The sequence below is a fragment of the Bos javanicus genome, chromosome 13 (genome assembly GCF_032452875.1).
Source record: "Bos javanicus breed banteng chromosome 13, ARS-OSU_banteng_1.0, whole genome shotgun sequence".
Lineage (NCBI taxonomy): Eukaryota > Metazoa > Chordata > Mammalia > Artiodactyla > Bovidae > Bos > Bos javanicus.
In genome coordinates, this window is record NC_083880.1 from 74538512 (window position 1) to 74557797 (window position 19286).

Consider the following 19286-nt stretch of genomic DNA (forward strand, 5'->3'; position numbering starts at 1 on the left):
TAGTTGTGGCCTGTGAACGCTTAGTTGCAGCATGTGGGATCCAGTTCCCTGACCAGGGATTGAACTTGGGGCCCCTGCAATGGGAGCTCAGAGTCTTAGCCACTGGACCAGGAGTGAAGTCCCTCAGTTTCTTCGTCTTAAAAATGGACGATTCTTGTCCACTAACAGCCTGTTCCCCAGGAGGTTGTGAGGGTTAGATATGACACCTTTTCAAGTGCCGAGAACCAGGTGGAGGATACCGTGGAACCTCAGGAAATGACAGCCTTGCCTCATGCACCGAGGGATGGCAGGGAGTGTGTTCCATTCAAAGCCATTCCCCCACCCCTCTCTCCTGCACATTTAAAAAGGGCAGGAGTGGACTTCCCTGGTGGCGGAGAGGATAAGAATCTGCCTCCCAAAGCAGGGGACATGAGTTCAATCCCTGGTCTGAGAAGATTCCACATGCTGCAGAGCAACTAAGCCCTAAGCAACTAAGTGCTGCAACTACTGAAGCCCAGGTGCCTGGAGCCTGTGCTCTACAACAAGAGAAGCCACTGCAATCAGAAGCCTGTGAACCACAACGAAACAAAAAGTAGCCCCTACTCGCCACAACTAGAGAAGGCCAGGCAAAGCAATGAAGCCCAGCCCAGCCAAAAGTAAAATTAAAAAAAAAAAATGTAAAGAAGAAGGAGCTACTATCAGAGATTTTATCTGATCATACAATATAACTAGCAATATCTTCCCTGCTAGGGACTGATAGCTAGGCCTTCTGACAGGAAGGGACAATAAATTCTTGACCTACAGCTGCCTTCTGGATAAAAGATAAAAACACAGCTTGTTAGAGGAATTGCTGAGATTGCAACTGACATCGCAAGATAAAAAACAGGATGTGGAACTCAGGAGACCTGGGCTGCAAGGCCCCACTCTCAGAAACCTCTGGCAAGCTGTGTGACTTCAGGCAAGTAACTCAGCCCCTCTGGGTCTCAGTTTCCTCGTTTGTCTATGTGCTCTGTGTGAGGCAGGCTCAAATGAGATTGTAAGAACTTGTGAACACTGGAGAAACAATAATCACTGTGTAACTGATGATCCTCTTAGCCCCTGCTCTGAGCTAAGCTCTGGACTAGGGTCCTTTTGGAGAGCTGCAAAATTCGTGCTTCAGTTCTTATTGTTCTTGTTTTACGTATGAGAAAACCTAGGCCACTAGAGGTTAGATTCCATCTCAGATCACCTGGCTTCTCTTGGCCTCGGTTTCCTCCCAGAAGAGATGGGTTTCTGACTGCCGCGCAGTGACTTTGTAAAGTTAAAGAGTGCTGGGTGGAAATGAGGGGATAGTCTGCGGCCAGCCTTGGTCTCCGGGAGGGATGGGCGGATTCAAGGAGGGCGTAGCCCCCTCCGGATTGGGGACGATCCCGGAGGAGGCCTGGCCTACCCAGGATTCCCATAGCCCTCCTGGAGCGAAGGGCCCGGGATTCCCGGGCGGCTCCGGGAGCGGGCGGGGCGGGAGGCGGGCCAGCGGCAGGAAGGGGCTGGAGCGGCGCTCGGAGCGGACTGGGCCGGTTCGGTGCAACCCGGTCGGCCTCGGCCAGCCTCCGGGAGCTGCACCGGGGAGAGGGGCGCCCCGGAGTGCGCCGCGGGGCGCAGGAGGCACGGGCGCGGGGAGAGCCCCCCGTCCCCTCAACGGGCAGGGGCGGGACCTCCACGGCGCCCCGCCCACCCCCGCCCCGGGCCCCGCCCCGCCCCGCCCCTTCCCGGCGCGGGGCCGGGGTCCACCTCCCTCCCGCCCCGGCCCGCGACCCGGCGTCGCGCGCTCCCCCCGGGGTGCCATGGCCTCCCGGCTCCTGCACCGGCTGCGGCACGCCCTGACTGGCGACGGCCCCGGGGAGGCGGCGGCCGGCCCCGAGGCCGAGCAGTTCCCGGAGAGCTCGGAACTGGAGGACGACGATGCCGAGGGCCTGTCGTCCCGCCTCAGCGGCACCTTGAGCTTCACCAGCGCCGAGGACGACGACGAGGAGGACGGCGAGGACGATGACGACCCTGACCCCGACCCGCTGTCCGCTGGCGACCGGGTGGCGGGAGAAGACGCAGGCGAGTGCGGGAGGATGGAGGCGGGAACCCTGGGCTCGGTTAGGCCTCCACCCCGGCCGCGTTCCCGAGTTGATCCAGCCGAAACTCGAGACACTTCTTTAAGTGCGTCCAGCTGCCTCTTGGCTGTGTGACCTTGAGAGACTCACAACACCTCTCTGGGCCAAGTTCCCTGTGTCAAATCAGTCCCATCTCAGGGTTGTTTAGGGCGTGAAATGTACAGTCTGGGATACAAACGGTAGTACTGTGCTAGGGATGTTTTGGGGGTGGAGATGTTTATTTAACACCTACTGTCTGCCCGGCAGGTGTTTGGCTCCGGGTCCCTGTCTGGCCCTCGTTTCCATTGATGTCAGATAGGGATAAAGCCTTTGTCATTCGTTGGGAGGAGGATGAATGAGGTCAGGCACCTAATTTACATCAAACCTGGCCCCAGGCCCATCCTGTGCTCAAGCAGAACGGAGTCCACCACCTGATGGGCAGCGGGGCAGTCAGCTCCTGACCCGGCAGTTGCAAGATTTCTGGAAGAAGTCCCGGAACACCCTGGTACCCCAGCGGCTGCTCTTTGAGGTGACCAACGCCACCGTGGTTAAGGACCCGCCCTCCAAGTACGTGGTGAGTGAGGGTCCAGGACCCTGAGCTATGAGTCTTAGAAGACCCTGGCTTAGAGAAAGTAAGGGAAGCTTCAGCATCCTGGGTGATCTGGCTATGTAGTTGTAAATGGCTGCCCCATTTGACAGATGGGGAAACTGAGGCCAGAAAAGGGGTGTAATTTGAGCAGATCCTCAGGCAAATGAACCTATCCTATCCCAGTTTTGAGACTAAGAACTACTGTGCATGTCCTCTGCCCCTCGGACTTTTGCAAACTGTCACAAGATGCAAGATACATGGGGAAGAATATTATCTGAGTCAGACTTGAGACCAAGTTGGTATTGGTTGGAAAAATGGGTTTGGCATCCAGATCTTGATTCAGATCCCAGTTATTACCAGTTGTTTGACTTCAGGTGAGTTGTGAAACCTTGACTAACCCGTTTTCTCACCTGAACAATGGGGATAATGCAGGAGTTAAATGAGACAGTACACAGAAAGCCCTTAGCATTGTGCCTGGCATCTTGAAGTGCTCGATAAAATGGTAGTTCTGTTATTACTGTTTTACTTTGGGTTGGCCTGTTGTGGCCTCTTTGCAACTCAGAAGAGTCAGTTCTCCAGCACTCACACCTGTACAGAATAAGCTTGTCCAAAGGACTGGATTTAGGGGATTGGTGTGTGTGTGTGTGCTCAGTCATGTCCGACTCTTTGCAGCCCCATGGACCATAGCCCACCAGGCTCCTCTGTCCATAGAATTTTCCAGGCAAGGATACTGGAGTGGGTTGCCATTTCCTTCGCCAGGGGATTGGTGGATTGGGGTAAAGATTGGTGGGTTGCGGGGGTGTGGGCTGATTTCCTGACTGTGGAAAGGAGGAACACACGGAGGATGCGGTTGGCCTGGTCCTGAAACCCAGCCTAACCTGGCTGGTCATGGCAGCGGCAGCTCCCTGCCTCTCACTTCCCTCCTCTTCCCCACCCTCCTCCATTTCTGACTCAGCAGGAAGGGGACCTGGAGCCCGGTCCCATATCTGGACCTCTCCACCCCTTTCTGAGGCTCTCAGTGAAAAAAGGGCTACACCCACAGGGCAGCTGCTCCAGTTTCAGCGGGAATTAACTCTGATGATCGAGTCCTGAGTGGCAGAAGTCCTGGCTGGGGGTCATGCGCAGGAGAGGGGCGCATGGAGCAGCTGAGAGACAGGGAAGTTGGGAGCAGCTCTGGGAAGAGAATGACAAGATAGAGCCCAGCCTGGCCTGGGCCGGGCCTGGGAGAATCCCAGGGAATCAGGAGCCTGGGGGTGGGTCTCAAACAGTCAGACCTAACTGAGTGACTAGGCAACAAATCCTGCTTCAACATCTGGAAGTTAAGAGCACAGACTTTGGAATTAGGTCGGCCTGGGTTTGAGTCCCAGCTGGGCCATTTACCAGCTGTGTGACTTAGAGGAGGTCTTTAAACCCTTTGCCTTCTCTGGCAGCCTGCTTCCTGAGCTGACAGAGGTATGGACACCTTCCTCGCAGTGAGGTTGTGATGGTGAAATAGTGGCTGTGAAGAACTCACACCACGGTGTGGTGCAGGGTAGTGCTCAGTTAATGATCCTCATTATTACCTGTCACGTAGGACAACAGAAGGATCAGGCAGTGGATCTAAAATGGGTTTTTGTCCAAAAACTACCAATGAAAATAAAAGCTAGATGAGCATAAGGAGTCACTATAGATGAGGGCTTCCTGAAATGTGTTCTGAAGAAAACTGGTTCCCTGGAATATTAATAACTGTCCCTTTAAAGAAAAAACAAAAGCTTTACAGTCAATATGTAATGTTTTGGGAATGTGGAGTTGAACTAGAGTAAAGTAAGTTTCTTTATTGTTAAACTTTCTAATCCTGAATACTAATGTAGACTGAATCTTCCAGAGTGAGCAGGCAAACCTGACTGAGCAGGGGTGGCTCCGATATTGGCAGTTTCACAGAACAGATTTGAGAGTAAAATCTGGGTTTGGTGTTAGTATACTTTTAACATCTGTGTGTGTGTATGTGTGTGTGTGCGTGTCAGTTGCGACCGATTCTTTTTAACATCTAATGCTTGCTAATCCCCTTTTTAGACCTGTTAGCTCAGCATTATTATAGATTAAGGCATATTTGGGTTCTCAAACCTGGTGGGAAGCTTAGTGGTCATCTTGTTCAGCATTTCCCAAACCTCCGTCACCCTCACAATTTTTGTCCTATCTAAATGCTACATTTACCAATTGGTGCTTATCATTTTTCTTCAAATAAACATATTTTTTTAAAAATAACTTTAAAAGACAACTTTACAAAACAACTGTAGATGGGAAGCTTGACTGCTGCTGCTGCTAAGTCACTTCAGTCATGTCCGACCCTGTGTGACCCCATAGATGGCAGCCCACCAGGGTCCCCCGTCCCCGGGATTCTCCAGGGAAGCTTGACTAACTCACCATAAAAAGAAGATAACCATAAAAATAAAAGCAGTGAAACTGTCATTAAAGTCTGGCTGGATGCTGCTGCCTGGAGGTGGCGCTGACAAATTCTCTTTCTGGCTCTTTTCTAAAAATGGAGCTGAGAAGTGTTGGAGAAGGGCTTTTGTGAACCAAACTGAGAGCTTCTCAATTTGTAGTCAGAAAGATTCACAGAGAATGAGAGGGGTATCACCTCCTGCCTCTATTCAAGTGTTATTCACTCCAGTACTTACCACCTAAACATCCCGGGGACCGACGTTTGTTCCCGTCCCACACCTGAGTAAGCACTGAGCTGGGCAGGCGCTCCATTCACTCGAGTGGAAGTGGACCCAAGAAGGGGACCACCCTGCCCGACTCCCATAGGGAGGGAGCGTCTGACCCAAGGGTAGAACTTGGGTCCCAGTCCAGTGTGCTTTACACTGGTCACTACTGGGACTGTCTGAAGACCTGTGTTGAGGGTCTGGATGGGAATAACCTGGCCATGTGGAGCCGTGTGTCCAGAATGGAACAAAGCTCCAAGCTGGTCCTAAAGGTTGGCCTGGAGATGGGCCTGGGTTTCAACACATGGCTGGTTTTCCAGAGGGGCTGTCAGAAGAGCTCGCTTCCCAATGGGAGGGGCTTCCCAGGTGGCACTAGTGGTAAAGAACCTGCCTGCCGAGGCAGGAGACATGAGGCCTGGGTTTGATCCCCAGGTGGGAAGATCCCTTGGAGGAGGGCGTGGCAACCCACTCCAGTATTCTTGCCTGGAGAATCCCGTGGACAGTGGAGCTTGGTGGGCTATAGTCCATAGGGTTGCAGCGAGTCAGACGCGACTGAAGCAACTTAGCACACACTCCCTGGAAGGGGTGAGGGGGGCAGCCGTCCAGGCACTAAAGCTCATCCCTGTCTTTTTCTCCCTGTGCTGCCTTGGGCCTGGGTCATTTCAGACGAACCTCAGGTAAGATGAGACTGGGCTCCCCGGCTGCAGCCCTGGCAGCTCCCACCCTCCAGGCTCGATCTCCAGGGTGAAGGGAAGGGGTAGGGAAAGAGAGTTGGAAGTGGGGGTGGGGGGTCAGGGAGGGAAGGGGCCTGGGGACACCCTGCCTCTGCCCTGACCCCCGCCCTCCCTGCAGCTCTACACCCTCGCCGTGATGGGCCCGGGGCCACCAGATAGCCAGCCAGCCCAGATCTCCCGCCGCTACTCGGACTTTGAGCGGTTGCACCGAAACCTGCAGCGGCAGTTCCGGGGCCCCATGGCTGGCATCTCCTTCCCCCGCAAGCGCCTGCGCCGGAACTTTACCGCCGAGACCATCGCCCGCCGCAGCCGGGCCTTCGAGCAGTTTCTGGGCCACCTCCAGGCTGTGCCTGAGCTGCGCCACGCTGCAGACCTGCAGGACTTCTTCGTGCTGCCCGAGCTGCGGCGGGCGCAGAGCCTCACCTGCACCGGCCTCTACCGCGAGGCCCTGGCGCTCTGGGCCAACGCCTGGCAGCTACAAGCCCAGCTGGGCATCCCCTGTGGCCCAGACCGACGTCTGCTAACCCTGGCGGGGCTGGCCGTGTGCCACCAGGAGCTGGAGGACGCCAGTGAGGCCCGGGCATGCTGTGAGAGGGCCCTGCAGCTTCTGGGGGCCGAGAGCCCGCACCCTCTGCTGGCCCCCTTTCTGGAGGCCCACGTGCGGCTCTCCTGGCGCCTGGGCCTGGACAAACGCCACTCCGAGGCCCGGCTCCAGGCCCTGCAGGAGGCAGGGCTGACCCCCACGCCACCCCCCAGTCTTAAAGAGTTACTCATCAAGGAGGTGCTGGACTAGCGTCACCTAGACTTAAGGCCACTGTGGGAGAGGCGCCGCCCCCAGATGGGGGGTGGGCTGGGGGGCAGACGAGGACACAGACAGCTGCTGAGAGGCTCCCTGGGGTGCTGGGAACCCCAAGAAGGTCCACAGAGAATTTGCAGCAGACCAAGGAAACGTGCTCTTCTACTGAGCTGCACTCAGGACAGGCTGGGATGGTGCAGGGAGAAAGTGAAAGTCTGACGCTGCCTCTCCAGCTTACGAATACCTGGGGGCCGTGACCCAGGTCAGGGTCGATGGTCTGTCTTCCCGCAGGCCAGCCTGGCAGAAGGGCCAGGGACTGTGGCCGTGGAGTCCTGGAGTTGATGGCTGGAGGGAGAGCTGCGATCCTGGCCCAGGGGGATTAAAGGGCAGTAGCTCCAGTGGTTTGAGTCTCTTTATTGGATGTCCTGGACAGAAGGCCCAGCCCTGGATGGTAGTCCTGCCTCAGGAGTAGGGGGAGAAGGGAGATCCTTGAAGCCCCAGGCCCAGCTGGCACCTCTGGCTACAACTTGCTTGTTGAGTCCCAGGGCTTAACTCGGATCACGCCCTCCTGGGCACAGGACACAGCCAGGACCCCGTCCTGACGCCACAGCCGCCCGTGAACCAGGCCCCGGGAGCCACCTGTGGATGAAGAGAAGAATCTCAATGGCCTTCTGTCTCCCGCTGCCCAGCCGAACGTGCTCCTTGCAAGAGGTGCAGCTCGGGTTGGGCTGCCCCATGCCAGAGCCATGCTTGGTGGTGTGGTCACTCCCAATTTCCAAGCACCCCTTTAGGAGCCTATTATGGTTGCTCAAGGGTGTAACTCCTCCCAAGGGAGCCCCACTTGATGGTTTAAAAGCACTTTCATGTATCTGCTGACTTCCTCAAAAAAAAAAAAAATCCCAAGGGGAGAAGTTCTGAGAACAGTCTGGTTCAGTAGTTCAGCTAGGTGGATCTGCCCAACCTCTGGCCACTTGTGTAAGGAAACCCATCAGTTCCCTTTCTAATAAATCTGGCCCTCCAGGCCAGTCATTCATATTATTAAAAAAAATAATCTTCCACAATCACGGGGACAAAGGGGCTCAGGGGAGAGGACATGAAGCCATGAGGAGCCTAGGCACTCCCCTCCGCACTTGGAGATTCTCCCTTGCTACCCAGGGCCGGAGTCTGACGTTTAGGAAGGGAACTGCTGGTTTCTTTTAAACACAGTATAGCCCACTTAGTTCTCACGGTAGCCAAGTAAAGCAGGCCTTGTCCTGTGTTCCAGGTGATGACACTCAAGCCCAGAGAGGCTCGGGAACTTGGCCTTAAGGATCAGGTCAAAGCCGAACCCAAGAGACCTACCATCAAGGTGGCGGCTGTTCCTGTGCTGTGATGCTGTTGGTTCTTGAGAGTCCCTCTTCCCTGAGTATAAGGAGTCCCTTAAGTTTTGTCTCTGTTTCACAAAACAAGGTTTCTCTTCGTTTGAAATGCACTTCCTTGGGACGGAACCCAGGGCTCTGAGACCAGGCGCTGATGAACAAGTCTGGGTTTCTTGCTTCACAGTATAAGGAGGGTCCAAGCAGTGGGGCCCCTACACTGCTGAGGGCCCCAACCCCCAGGCCAGGCTAACTGTCAGAATCACTTAGGGAATCTTCGTAAAAATACCTTCCTGGACCTCATCCAAGCCCTGCAGTCAGAATCCTGGGGGTCAAATCTGGGAATGTTTTGAAAAAGCTCTCCCGAGAGGTGGAAGAATAGGCCCCCAGCTTTGGATCCCTCTGCTCTGGTGCAACCCTATTTGTGTAGACAAGGAAACAGAGCGGAGATGGGACTTGCCCAGCATCACACAGAGAATCTGAAGTGGTTCTGGGACTAGCGCTGAGCCTCAGATAAAGTGAATCATGTCCCCAGCATGTTACAGAAATGAAGAGCTAAGCGGGTGTCCTGTCCTCAGGCCGCACCCTGTCATTTTGAAGACAAGGATGCTGCAGCCTGCGGAAGCAGGAGAGGAAGTGATCTGTGCGGTGCTCCACAGCAAGTGGGTGGGGCAGCATCACCCAAGACAGCAGGCTCCCTGCCCTCCCCACCAAAGGCACCAAGGTCAGCACCCTCGTCCCCCGTGACCCCAGTACTCACCAGCCCAGGGGCTCTCACACTCATAGAGCATCCAGTGGTCAGCTCGGAAAGGGGCATGGAACCACATGGAGTGGTCCAGGGAGACCATGAAGCCCACCTTGTACTTCCAGTGGTGGGGCAGCATTGCTGTGCCCAGGAAGGCAAAGTCTGAGATATAGGCCGCCACGCAGCAGTGCATCTTCATGTCGCCCTCACCTGCAACAGGTTCCAGTCCCATCAGCCCTGGGCTCCTGGGCTTTATAGCTCAGGACCTGCAGGGAGGTAGGGAGAAAGGGGCTGCTGTGCACAGATGTGCAGACTCTTCACAAGGGCACCTGGCCCAAGGGGGCGGGTGCGTGTGTGTGATGGAGGTCAAGGGAGATGAAGACTGGAAGAGGGCAGGGGTGGGTGAGGACTGAAAGCCTCCCCCCGTATCCCACCCTGGACCTTGTAAGTATCTTTTTCCAGTTTTGCACAAAGGTACCTTATGCTTAGTAGGGGACCTGGAGAAGAATCTCGGCTAGGTGCCTTGCCTTCCCCAGGAAAGGCCCACGTGAGGATTCCCGTCACTTCCCCATTCTCCCCCTGCAAAAGGCTGAGCTCACTTCTCCATCACTCAGATAAGAAAATGGGCCCATAGTGTGGGAGGACCATGCCCAAGGCCACCCAGGGCAGAGGAGGTACAGGTCTAGACCCCCAAAGAGAGTTTCCTTTCAGGCCAAGGGGTCCGCTTACCAATATAGCCCCGGGCTCGCACCCAGAACATCTGTTTGGGCTCCATTTTCTTCAGCTGGCTTGGAGTGGATGCATTTACCACCTTGATCTCAATGGGCACTTCCTGGGCAGCAATTCGGTTCAGCCCCACTCGGTACCTCTCCTGGAGCTCCGGGTCCCTGAAAGTAAAGGGGAGAGGGGTGGGGAGACCCCAGAAGATGGGGAACCTGTCTGAGCTGCCTCTTCGGACCCCGCTTGTTCCTCCACAGGAACTCCTGACATCCCCAGACCTCCCCTCCCCTCCAGCAGGCAGGATAGGACAGTATCTGCATCCTTTCTTTGCCGCTGAGGAGCCCTGTGGCCTGCTGCAAGTTAGTCATCATCAGCCCTTTCCCATCTGCAAAATGTGGATGATGACAGTCACCTCCCTCATAGTTAACACTGGGGAGGAGACAACATAATGCATGTGAGGCCAACACGTCACCCAGCCGTGGGGCTACTGTAATGGCCCAGCTCCAGGCTATCATCCCTGAACTCAGATGCTATCCTCCCTGCTCTCTGAGAAGTGGAGTAAACACAGAGGGTGCAGATAGCCAGCTCAGGAAGTGCCTGGGGGCAGGAGTTAGACCCAGGCAGTCTAGCTCCTCCTCCGTTCCTGCTCTTAACCGCTTCTCTATTCTAACCCTCAGGAAACAGGCTGCCCTACTTAGACACTTACCTAACCTGAGCCACTGGGGAAACCGTCTCCCAGGGCAAGGAGGCCATTTCCAGGGAAGCCCCTTCGCCACAGGGACCACCACCCCTCATGCCCCTAGCGCTCTTCCCCAGTATTTCATTTCCCTCCCTTTCCCCTTGAGCCCTGTCTGATGGAAACTTCTGTGATGATGGAACATTCTGGTCCACTGTGGTGGCCACTAGCCACATCGGGCTGCTGAGGGCTTGACATGTGGCCAGTGTGACTGAGGAACAGATCTGAATTAACTCTCTTTAATGTTAATAAACTCAACGCAGCCCCCTGTGGTTAGTAGTTTCCTTATGGGAGACACAGTTCTAGATTCAGGGACCTTTAAGAACAATGTCCTCCTTTCATTCTCAAAGTTTTTTATTTAATTTATTTTTGTCTGCGGCATGTAGGATCTTAATTCCCCGAACAGGGACCGAACCCCAAGCCCCCTGTAGTGAAAGTTAACCACTGCACCGCCAGGGAGAAAAGAGAAAGAAAGTGAAAGTTGCTCAGTCATGTCCAACTCTTTGCAATCTCATGGACTGTACAGTCCATGGAATTCTCCAGGCCAGAATACTGGAGCGGGTAGCCGTTCCCTTCTCCAGGGGATCTTCCTGACCCAGGGATTGAACCCAGGTCTCCTTCTCAAGTATTTTGGAGCTCTGACCACACACCAGGCTCCATGTTTATTCCTCTCTGTCAAGAGTGGCCTAACTGTAATTTACTGAGCGCTCACTGAGCACCTTGTTATCACTTATCTGTGTCATCCTCACAGCAGCCTTACGAGGTAGGGATTCCGATGGAGTTTAATAACTGATCACAAGCTCAAAGTGGGAAAGCAACTTGCCAGACTCACAAGGTGGCCAGTGACAGAGTCCAGATCTGAGCCCAGGCCTTTCCCAGGTTCGGACGCACATTCGCTCCATCTCACTGGGCTGACTCCCCTGCACGGGGCACTAGGCGGTGGAGCCCTCCTTACCGCTCAGCTGGGAAGCAGGCGGGGCAGAAACAATGATCCCCATTTTTCATATGAAGAAGCGGGGCTCTGAGAGGTAGGAGAGGGGCAAAGCTACACAGCAGGTGGGCACCAAGAGAGGTGGAGCCCTGGCAGGAATCAGTAACCGACCATGAACCTGTGGGCACCTCTGTCAAGTTTATGATTAACTTCCATATCTGAACCTTTATTCCTTTTCTTGTTCAAAACGTGTTCTCCTCAAGACTGAAGAGTATTGAAAGAAAGGTGGGAACTGTAATTGAGCAGGACCCTGTGGGGCCTTCCGGGGACTGGTCTTCATCCACTTCCTCGGCTTTCGCTCCTCTCTGAGGTACCCAGGTAACCAGCATTTGATGCACATTTCCTGAGTTGTTTTACAGCTGTGAAAACTCCCCACCAAATGGAAGATGTCAACTACTGACGACCATGAGCACGTAGCCCTGAGGCCTTCTGGAACCTGGGGACTGATAATGTTCACCCCTGAGACACTGCCCTGTTACGTCAGCATCAGCCAATCAGAGAAGTGCGCATGAGCGGATCACGTGCCCTGCAGCCCGCCCCACCCTGCCAGTCTAGCTTTTTTCTCCTTTGAATATTTACTTATTTACTTTTATCTGGCTGTGTGTGTCTTAGTTGTGGTAGGGGGGTTCTTTGATCTTCGCGATACTCAGGATCTGTTCGTTGTTGTATGCAAGATCTAGTTCCCCAACCGGGGATTGAACTCAGGCTCCCTGCAATGGCCGCACAGTGTTAGCCATTGAACCACCACGGAAGCCCCCAGCTTGCTTTTTTTTTAATTGGAGGATAACTGCTTTACAATGTCATGTTAGTTTCCGCTGTACAACAAAGTGTATCTGATAGGGACAGAGTTAAGGGACAAACAAGTGATTAAATAGTGAATCCCACTAGGGGATTGTGGGCTTCCCTTGTAGCTCAGCTGGTAAAGAATCCACCTGCAATGCAGAAGACTAGGGATCGATACCTGGGTTGGGAAGATCCCCTGGAGGAGGGCATGGCAACCCACTCCAGTATTCTTGCCTGGAGAATCCCATGGACAGAGGAGCCTGGCAGGCTACAGTCCATGAGGTTGCAAAGAATCAGACATGACTGAGTCCCAACAACTAAGCACTAAGGGATTGTTAAGTAGAAAAAGTATGGGAAACCCTGGTAAGTTAATGATTACTCAAGAAAACAGGTTTGTTTAGCAACAAAGCCATGCAACAGAAGCACGAGACCTGCCCCCAAAACAATGAGACCCACATCCTGCCCAGTGAGCTCAGTAAGTTAATGATCCCTGGGACATACTCTGCACACATGAAAAACAGTCATTTATGGACCTAGCTTGACCACGCAGGGACAAGAAAACTTCCTGCTCAAGCTGGAGGAGAAGCTGATGTTGGAAGCATGACATCTACTCAAGAAAGACAAAGACGTTCTCCTCCCCACTTTTCCTTCGATTATAAAACTGTAGCCCAGTAAGTTCTCAGGGTGTGTGGCATGTCTCTCCCACCCACTTATAAGCCTCTTAAGCATCCTCTCCTAATAAATCACTTATCAATCACTTTGCCTCTTGCTGAATTATTTTCTGTGCTGAGCCATAAAGGACTATGGTGCCGAAGCTCTTCAGAGCCCCTGAAGTGACACCAAATGGTTTCAAATCAGCTGTAAGTATACCTATATTCCCTCCCTTCCACTCCCCCAATCCCCAATCTAGCTTTTTAAAATGCTAGTTGGGATCCACTGAAGGAGGCCGTGACCCGCCAATGGGTGGCAACGGCAGTTTGAACACTGTCCTGGGGCCTCCAGGTCTCTCACCTTAAAAATTGGCCAATGAAGTCCTCACGGCCAACCACCTCCTCCGGCGGGGGCACAGCAGGCATGGAGAACTGGTGCTGCACGGGGCTGGGCTGGGCCTTCTGGAAGGAGGCCTGGCAGATAAAGATGGGCCTGCCATGTTGCACGGCCTTCACGAAGCGCACAGAGAAGCTTGCCCCTGTCCTTGTCCGCTCCACCTGGTACAGCACCGGCACCTTCGGGTCCCCTGCAGCGGGCACAAGGCACACAGTGAGCCCAAGTGAGCCCTTCGGGCCCGCTCACCTAATGGTTCTCCGTTTCTTTACTGCTCAGTAGCTACTGACTTGGAGAAGGCAATGGCACCCCACTCCAGTACTCTTGCCTGGAAAATCCCATGGACAGAGGAGGCTGGTAGGCTGCAGTCCATGGGGTCGCTAAGAGTCGGACACGACTGAGCGACTTCACTTTGACTTTTCACTTTCATGCATTGGAGAAGGAAATGGCAACCCACTCCAGTGTTCTTGCCTGGAGAATCCCAGGGACGGGGGAGCCTGATGGGCTGCCGTCTATGGGGTCGCACAGAGTCAGACACGACTGAAGTGACTTAGCAGCATCAGCATGAATGAGTTCTAGACCTGTTCTTTAAAATTTGTATTGGAACAAAGCAGGTAGGCTCTGCAGTATATTGAAGGAAGAGAGAGAAAGAGTTATGGAGTTGAGTGCATTTGTTACATTGACCTGAAACAGATAGCCAGATACTTTTCCAGCTAAGTTATGTTTCTTCAGGATCAGCAGAGAATTGCAATTCGAGGTCTGCAACCATGGTGAGCCAGGTACAAGTCCCCGCCCAGCAAGGGAAGGAGCCCGCTTTTATAGAGGGGGGGGGGGGTGAGGGGGGCGGCTACTGTACAGTGTAATTGGGAGGATCCTAGTAAACAAGGAACCTGTGGTTTTTCATTGGCTGATTCCTTGCCAGAAAGGAGTCTTTCTTTTTCCTCTTGGGCTCCATTGTCACAGGGCACGAGGGCGCCCTCTTCTGGCCTCCCAACACTCCTGAATGGAGGTTTCCGTTTAATTTTTTACAGTTAAACTAAGGTATCCTCTCATGTTGGTTTCACATTAACTACGCCAAGTGGGTCTTATCCCAATTGTATAGATGGGGAAATTGATGCCATAAATAACATTTTTGGAGAATACAGCCAAGCCCATTTGTTTATGTATTTTGACTATTGTTTTGCCCATAAAATCGAAAATATTTATGATCTGCCTTTATAGAATGTTTTTTGACTCCTGCTGTAGAATCTCCAAGCTCTAAACCTATGCCAGGGCTTCCCTGGTGGCTCAACTGGTAAAGGAACCCACCTGCAATGTGGAAGACCTGGGTTCCATCCCTGGGTTGGGAAGATCTCCTGGAGAGAGGAAAGGCTACCCACTCCAGTATCCTGGCCTGGAGAATTCCATGGCCTGTACCAAGCCAGATGACAACTATCTAGAGAAATACATTTTTTAAAAAATAAACAAACAAAAACCCAAACTCACATTCTCTCCTAGGCATCAAGAAAAAGAATTGGTATGATAAATGGCCAAGAACCAGACCCCAACCTCACAGTATCTTTTAATTAAAAATATCACTGGAGGACTTCCCTGTAGTCCAGTGATTAAGATCTGTCCTTCCAATGCAGAGAACAAGGGTTTGATCCCTGGTCAGGGAATTAAGGTCTAAGATCATTGGAGCACCATCACTGTTTATAAATCTTGATGTACCTGGTAGAGGGGGCTTCCCTGGTGGCTTAGCAGTAAAGAATTCACCTGCGGAGACTCAGGTTCAATCCCTGAGTCGGGAAGAAACCTTGGAGCAGGAAATGGCAACCTACTCCAGTATGCTTGCCTAGGAAATCTCATGGTCAGAGGAGCCTGGCTGGCTAAAGTCCATGGGGTCACAAAGAATTGGACACAACTTAGCAAGTAAACAACACCCTGGTAGTGGGTCACATCAGAAACTAATAAGAGCTTCCCTTTCTGCCTTGCTGCCAGGAAGCTTGGAACTAACTTTTGTATAAAACTGCGATGATATGCCTTAGCCTAGTATTCTAACACAATCATTCCCCCCAAATCCCAGTCTCCTGGCCCTTTAATTTATTACTTTTAAAACTTTTGCCCCAAATGTTTTATTTTTTCCCCACACTTTATTTTCTTGCAGATTATATTCCATTACAGGTTATTAAAAGATATTGAATTCTCTATGCCTCACAGTAAATCTTTGTTGCAGATCTATTTTATGTATTAATAGTTTGTATCTGTTAACCCCATACTCCTAATCTACCTCACCTTTTATTTTATTTTTTAAATTAAAGAATTTATTTTTGGCCACATCACACGGCTTGCAGGATCTTAGTTTCCCGAACAGGGATCGAACCTAGGCCCTCCACAGTGAAACCATGGAGTCCTAACCACTGGGCTATTAGGGAATTCTGACTTTTAACAGCCAGTTATTTTAAGCTGTCTTCTTTCAAGAAGCAGAAAGGGGATACAAATAACTGGTGATTATTAGGATATAGTGGTGTTGGCACCATTCATTTCATGCTGCTCCTGGATGGAGAATTTCCAAGAAAGTGGATGCCTCCCACAGAATCTGAGATGGGCTCTCCCATGGTTTTGGAATTATTTCCCAAGAGTGAAAGAGAAAAGCACAGAAGGAGAACAAAGCACAGAGCTTGGAGTCACCCAACCTCAGGTTCAAAACCTGGCCTTGCCTCTCTGAGCATTATGGAAGCTCCTTACATAATCTCTTTGGGTCCAAGGTTCCTTACACGTAGAATAAACACCCCTCGGGTTTACTGAAGAGGATCAAACAAGACAGTGTAAATAGCTGTGCACTATAACATGCAAACTGTAATCACTCCAATAAATTCATCGTCAAAAAATAAAGGTAAGTACTGTTTATGGAGAACTCACAACCTGCCAGGCCCTGCACTAGATACTTCACCTACAAAGACCCAGAATTCTTTTCAGAAACTGGATAATGAAACCGGTTCAAAGGGATCAGATAATGCTCCTACTTCCACAAAACAAAACAAAACTGTCTCACTGGGCGAGAAGGATTACAGTATCAAAAGGCCAGGATTTTTGGAGTTTACATGCAAACTGAGGGAACCAAGGGCACAAGGGTACACCTGCCTCCAACTGGCATAAAGGTTAAGAACAGGGCTCACCTTAAAATAAGCATTCAAATACTTTATAGCAATGACTATCAGGAAAGGACAGGAAATAAAGGGATGGGGAGTGACCAACAGAGTATAGTATGAAAAGGTATATTTACTATTAAACTATTCTATATTTGTATATATGCTGGGAAAGACTGAAGGCAAAAGAAGTGGGCGACAGAGGATGAGATGGTTAGATAGCATCACTGACTCAATGGACATGAATTTGAGCAAACTCTGGGAGATAGTGAAGGACAGGGAAGCCTGGCAGGCTGCAGTCCTTATGGACACGACTTATCGAGTGAACAACAACGATTCTATATTTGTAAAATGAAGGGGGGAAACCCACTGTCTTTTTTAATACCGATCACATTTCATAAAGTTGCATAAATTCTTCTCAGCTGATGGGACCACGCAGAAGGCAGAAACTCTTAAAATTGGGAGCATCTGCTTAGGAGTGAGATTTTTATGTTTCTCAAAAGAGCATGAGTTTTAAAAGATTATGCTCTTTCTTTGATTTGATCCCAGAGTTGTAAGCAGCTAGAACAATCTCGCTTGGCCCAGGCCCTCCTGCATTTTTCAGGTGGGAAGAAGGAGAGGGTGAGGAAGAGTGGTTATCTCACTCAAGGGCACCTGGCAAATCAGTGACAAAGCTCCATCTAGACCAGAGGTCTCTTGATTCCCAGGCTGGTCTCTTTTCCAAACTCCCAGCAGAGATTCCAGTACTTCTCTGAGGAACCAGCACCAGGACTGGCATGAGAAGGTGTGTAAAGGATAAAGAGCAAAAGACCCACTGGGAACAGTTAAGCACCAACAAGTACCTAGTATCTCAACAGGTACTGGGCCTAAGGTTCTTCCTGGCCCCTGCCCTTCTTCCTCTAGGCTCCCCTGAGGTTGATCAACTAACCTCACCATCCCTCTCCCTTCTCCTTCTCTCCTGCTTTCTCCTCAGTCACCCCCATCCCTCAAGGCCAGAATTCTTCTGCTGAGCCACCTGTGCTGGGGTGGGGTAGGGAGGAGTTGGTTTACCTGTCCGTACGAAGTAGCAGTGCAGGGAATGCACATGGACATCTTCACTCACAGACTTAGCTGCAGCCACCAGGGCCTGGCCCACGATCTGACCCCCAAACAGCCGCTCAGTTGAGGGTACCCAGTAATGCGTTCCTCTGTGGGGAGAGGGGGACAAGAGGAAAGATTTGGGGGCTGAGCCAAATCCTACGACCTTCCGTGAGCCTCCAGTGTAGGATTTCTTAACCTGATTGGGGTATGTGATCCTTTGAGAATCCGGTGAAAGCCTTTCCCTAGACAAATATCCTAACATCACTCTATCTACAACTCCAAGGCCTTATCTGTGGACTTCAGTAAAGGGATCAGAGAGGGAAACTGACTTGAGAAAGGTCACACAGTTCACAAACTACCATCCTGAGCAATATCTGGGTCTTTTGATCCCAAGTCCAATATGTCTTCCATTGCCCATACGAGGCTAAGACATAAGCTTGTCTCAACGCCTTGAGTAGACCAAGATGAACCCCACAAGCTGCAGGTGGACTGCATTAGCTCTGCCACTTACACCCCTCAACTTTGATAGACCAGTTCTTAAAAGAACTAAATTTAGAACTTGGAGACCCTCAGACTTCAAGTCTAACCCATTTAGTGTACAGATGAGGAAACGCAGCCCCCAGAGGTCAAAAGTCTCCCCCAGTGAAAGATTAAGGATTACGATTAAGTCTCAAGCTTCCCACTGCCCAGCCCAGCATTTTTCATATAAGGCACTGCAAAATTCCTGGCAGTTATTTGTAGTTGGTTAAACGGGGGAAATTAAGTTAGTGCCTAAAACAGCTTCCAATAACCCAGGAGGAGCCTTGGTAGCTGGAACTGTTACACCCCGTTACAGTCAAGAAATTTAAGTGACATCAGGAAGGAAACTGGCTCAGGCCTCAGAATGAATAAGGAGCTACTAGACGCCACCTCGGAGAAGGCGATGGCACCCCACTCCAGTACTCTTGCCTGGAAAATCCCATGGACAGAGGAGCCTAGTAGGCTGCAGTCCATGGGGTCTCGAAGAGTCGGACACGAGTGAGCGACTTCACTTTCACGCATTGGAGAAGGAAATGGCAATCCACTCCAGCGTTCTTGCCTGGAGAATCCCAGGGACGGGGGAGCCTGGTGGGCTGCCGTCTATGGGGTGGCACGGAGACGGACATGACTGAAGCGATTTAGCAGCAGACCCCACCTAGTGGTGGTGGGGATGGAGTATGTAAAAGGAAAAGATAGTGACTGTGCAAGGAGCTGGGGATAAGTTTGTTCCCTCGGACAAATCACTGCCCTTTCTGGGCTGGCTCTCCCAGGGACCTGACCCTTCCTGGGGAGGCTGCTGAGAAGGATACCTCGGATCACCACTTTATCTGCCCAGATTGCCAGGACCTCCCGGGGATGAGGCTGCACAGATCCCCGCGCCGAGGAAGCCGGGGCAGCTTCTTCAGACACAAGTTCCCTCCCAATTACGACAGAGGCATCGCGCACAGAGCCCATCCTCGTTCGGAGGGGTACGAGCAGAGGCAGTGGGGTTGCAGCAATCAAGATCAGAAGACTCTGACCCGATGCGGGGTTGCGGACCAGATGCGGCCGGCTACCTGAAGAGATCCTCGTCCAGCGGCTCGAGGTTGAGCACGCTGGTGACCAGGACGCTGCGGAGGTCCCCGGGTGGATCGCCGCCGCCCTGTTCGTCTTCCGGGTCCTGAGGGGGCGACATGTAGTTCACCAGCTACCGGCACGGGCGCTGCGCTGGAGGGGCACACGCAGACACCTGCAACAGAACGCGCAGCCTCGGGAGGACGCTTAAATAACCGGAAGTCTCCCTC

General features: G+C 52.2%; 2 protein-coding genes across 5 annotated transcripts; one reads left to right on the top strand and one right to left on the bottom strand.

Moving 5' to 3' along the window:
* The first annotated feature begins 820 nt into the window (after positions 1-820).
* SNX21 (sorting nexin family member 21) lies at positions 821-7300 on the top strand. 2 transcript variants are annotated; one of them, XM_061437770.1, is made up of 3 exons: positions 821-2064; positions 2495-2666; positions 6225-6260. In XM_061437770.1, the coding sequence occupies exons 1-3, from the start codon at positions 1341-1343 to the stop codon at positions 6241-6243; spliced, it is 915 nt and encodes a 304-aa protein (XP_061293754.1). In that variant the 5' UTR covers positions 821-1340; the 3' UTR covers positions 6244-6260. The 2 variants fall into 2 exon arrangements, with proteins under 2 accessions (XP_061293754.1, XP_061293753.1); XM_061437769.1 differs by having other exon boundaries at positions 848-2064; positions 2495-2673; positions 6225-7300.
* Positions 7297-19280, bottom strand: ACOT8 (acyl-CoA thioesterase 8). 3 transcript variants are annotated; one of them, XM_061437779.1, is made up of 7 exons: positions 19059-19272; positions 17455-17591; positions 13244-13469; positions 9732-9889; positions 9018-9212; positions 8244-8303; positions 7297-7541 (listed from the first exon to the last, which is right to left on the bottom strand). In XM_061437779.1, the coding sequence occupies exons 1-7, from the start codon at positions 19175-19177 to the stop codon at positions 7423-7425; spliced, it is 1014 nt and encodes a 337-aa protein (XP_061293763.1). In that variant the 5' UTR covers positions 19178-19272; the 3' UTR covers positions 7297-7422. The 3 variants fall into 3 exon arrangements, with proteins under 3 accessions (XP_061293763.1, XP_061293764.1, XP_061293762.1); XM_061437780.1 differs by lacking the exon at positions 8244-8303 and having other exon boundaries at positions 19059-19280; XM_061437778.1 differs by lacking the exon at positions 7297-7541 and having other exon boundaries at positions 7779-8303.
* Between the last annotated feature and the right edge of the window lie 6 nt (positions 19281-19286).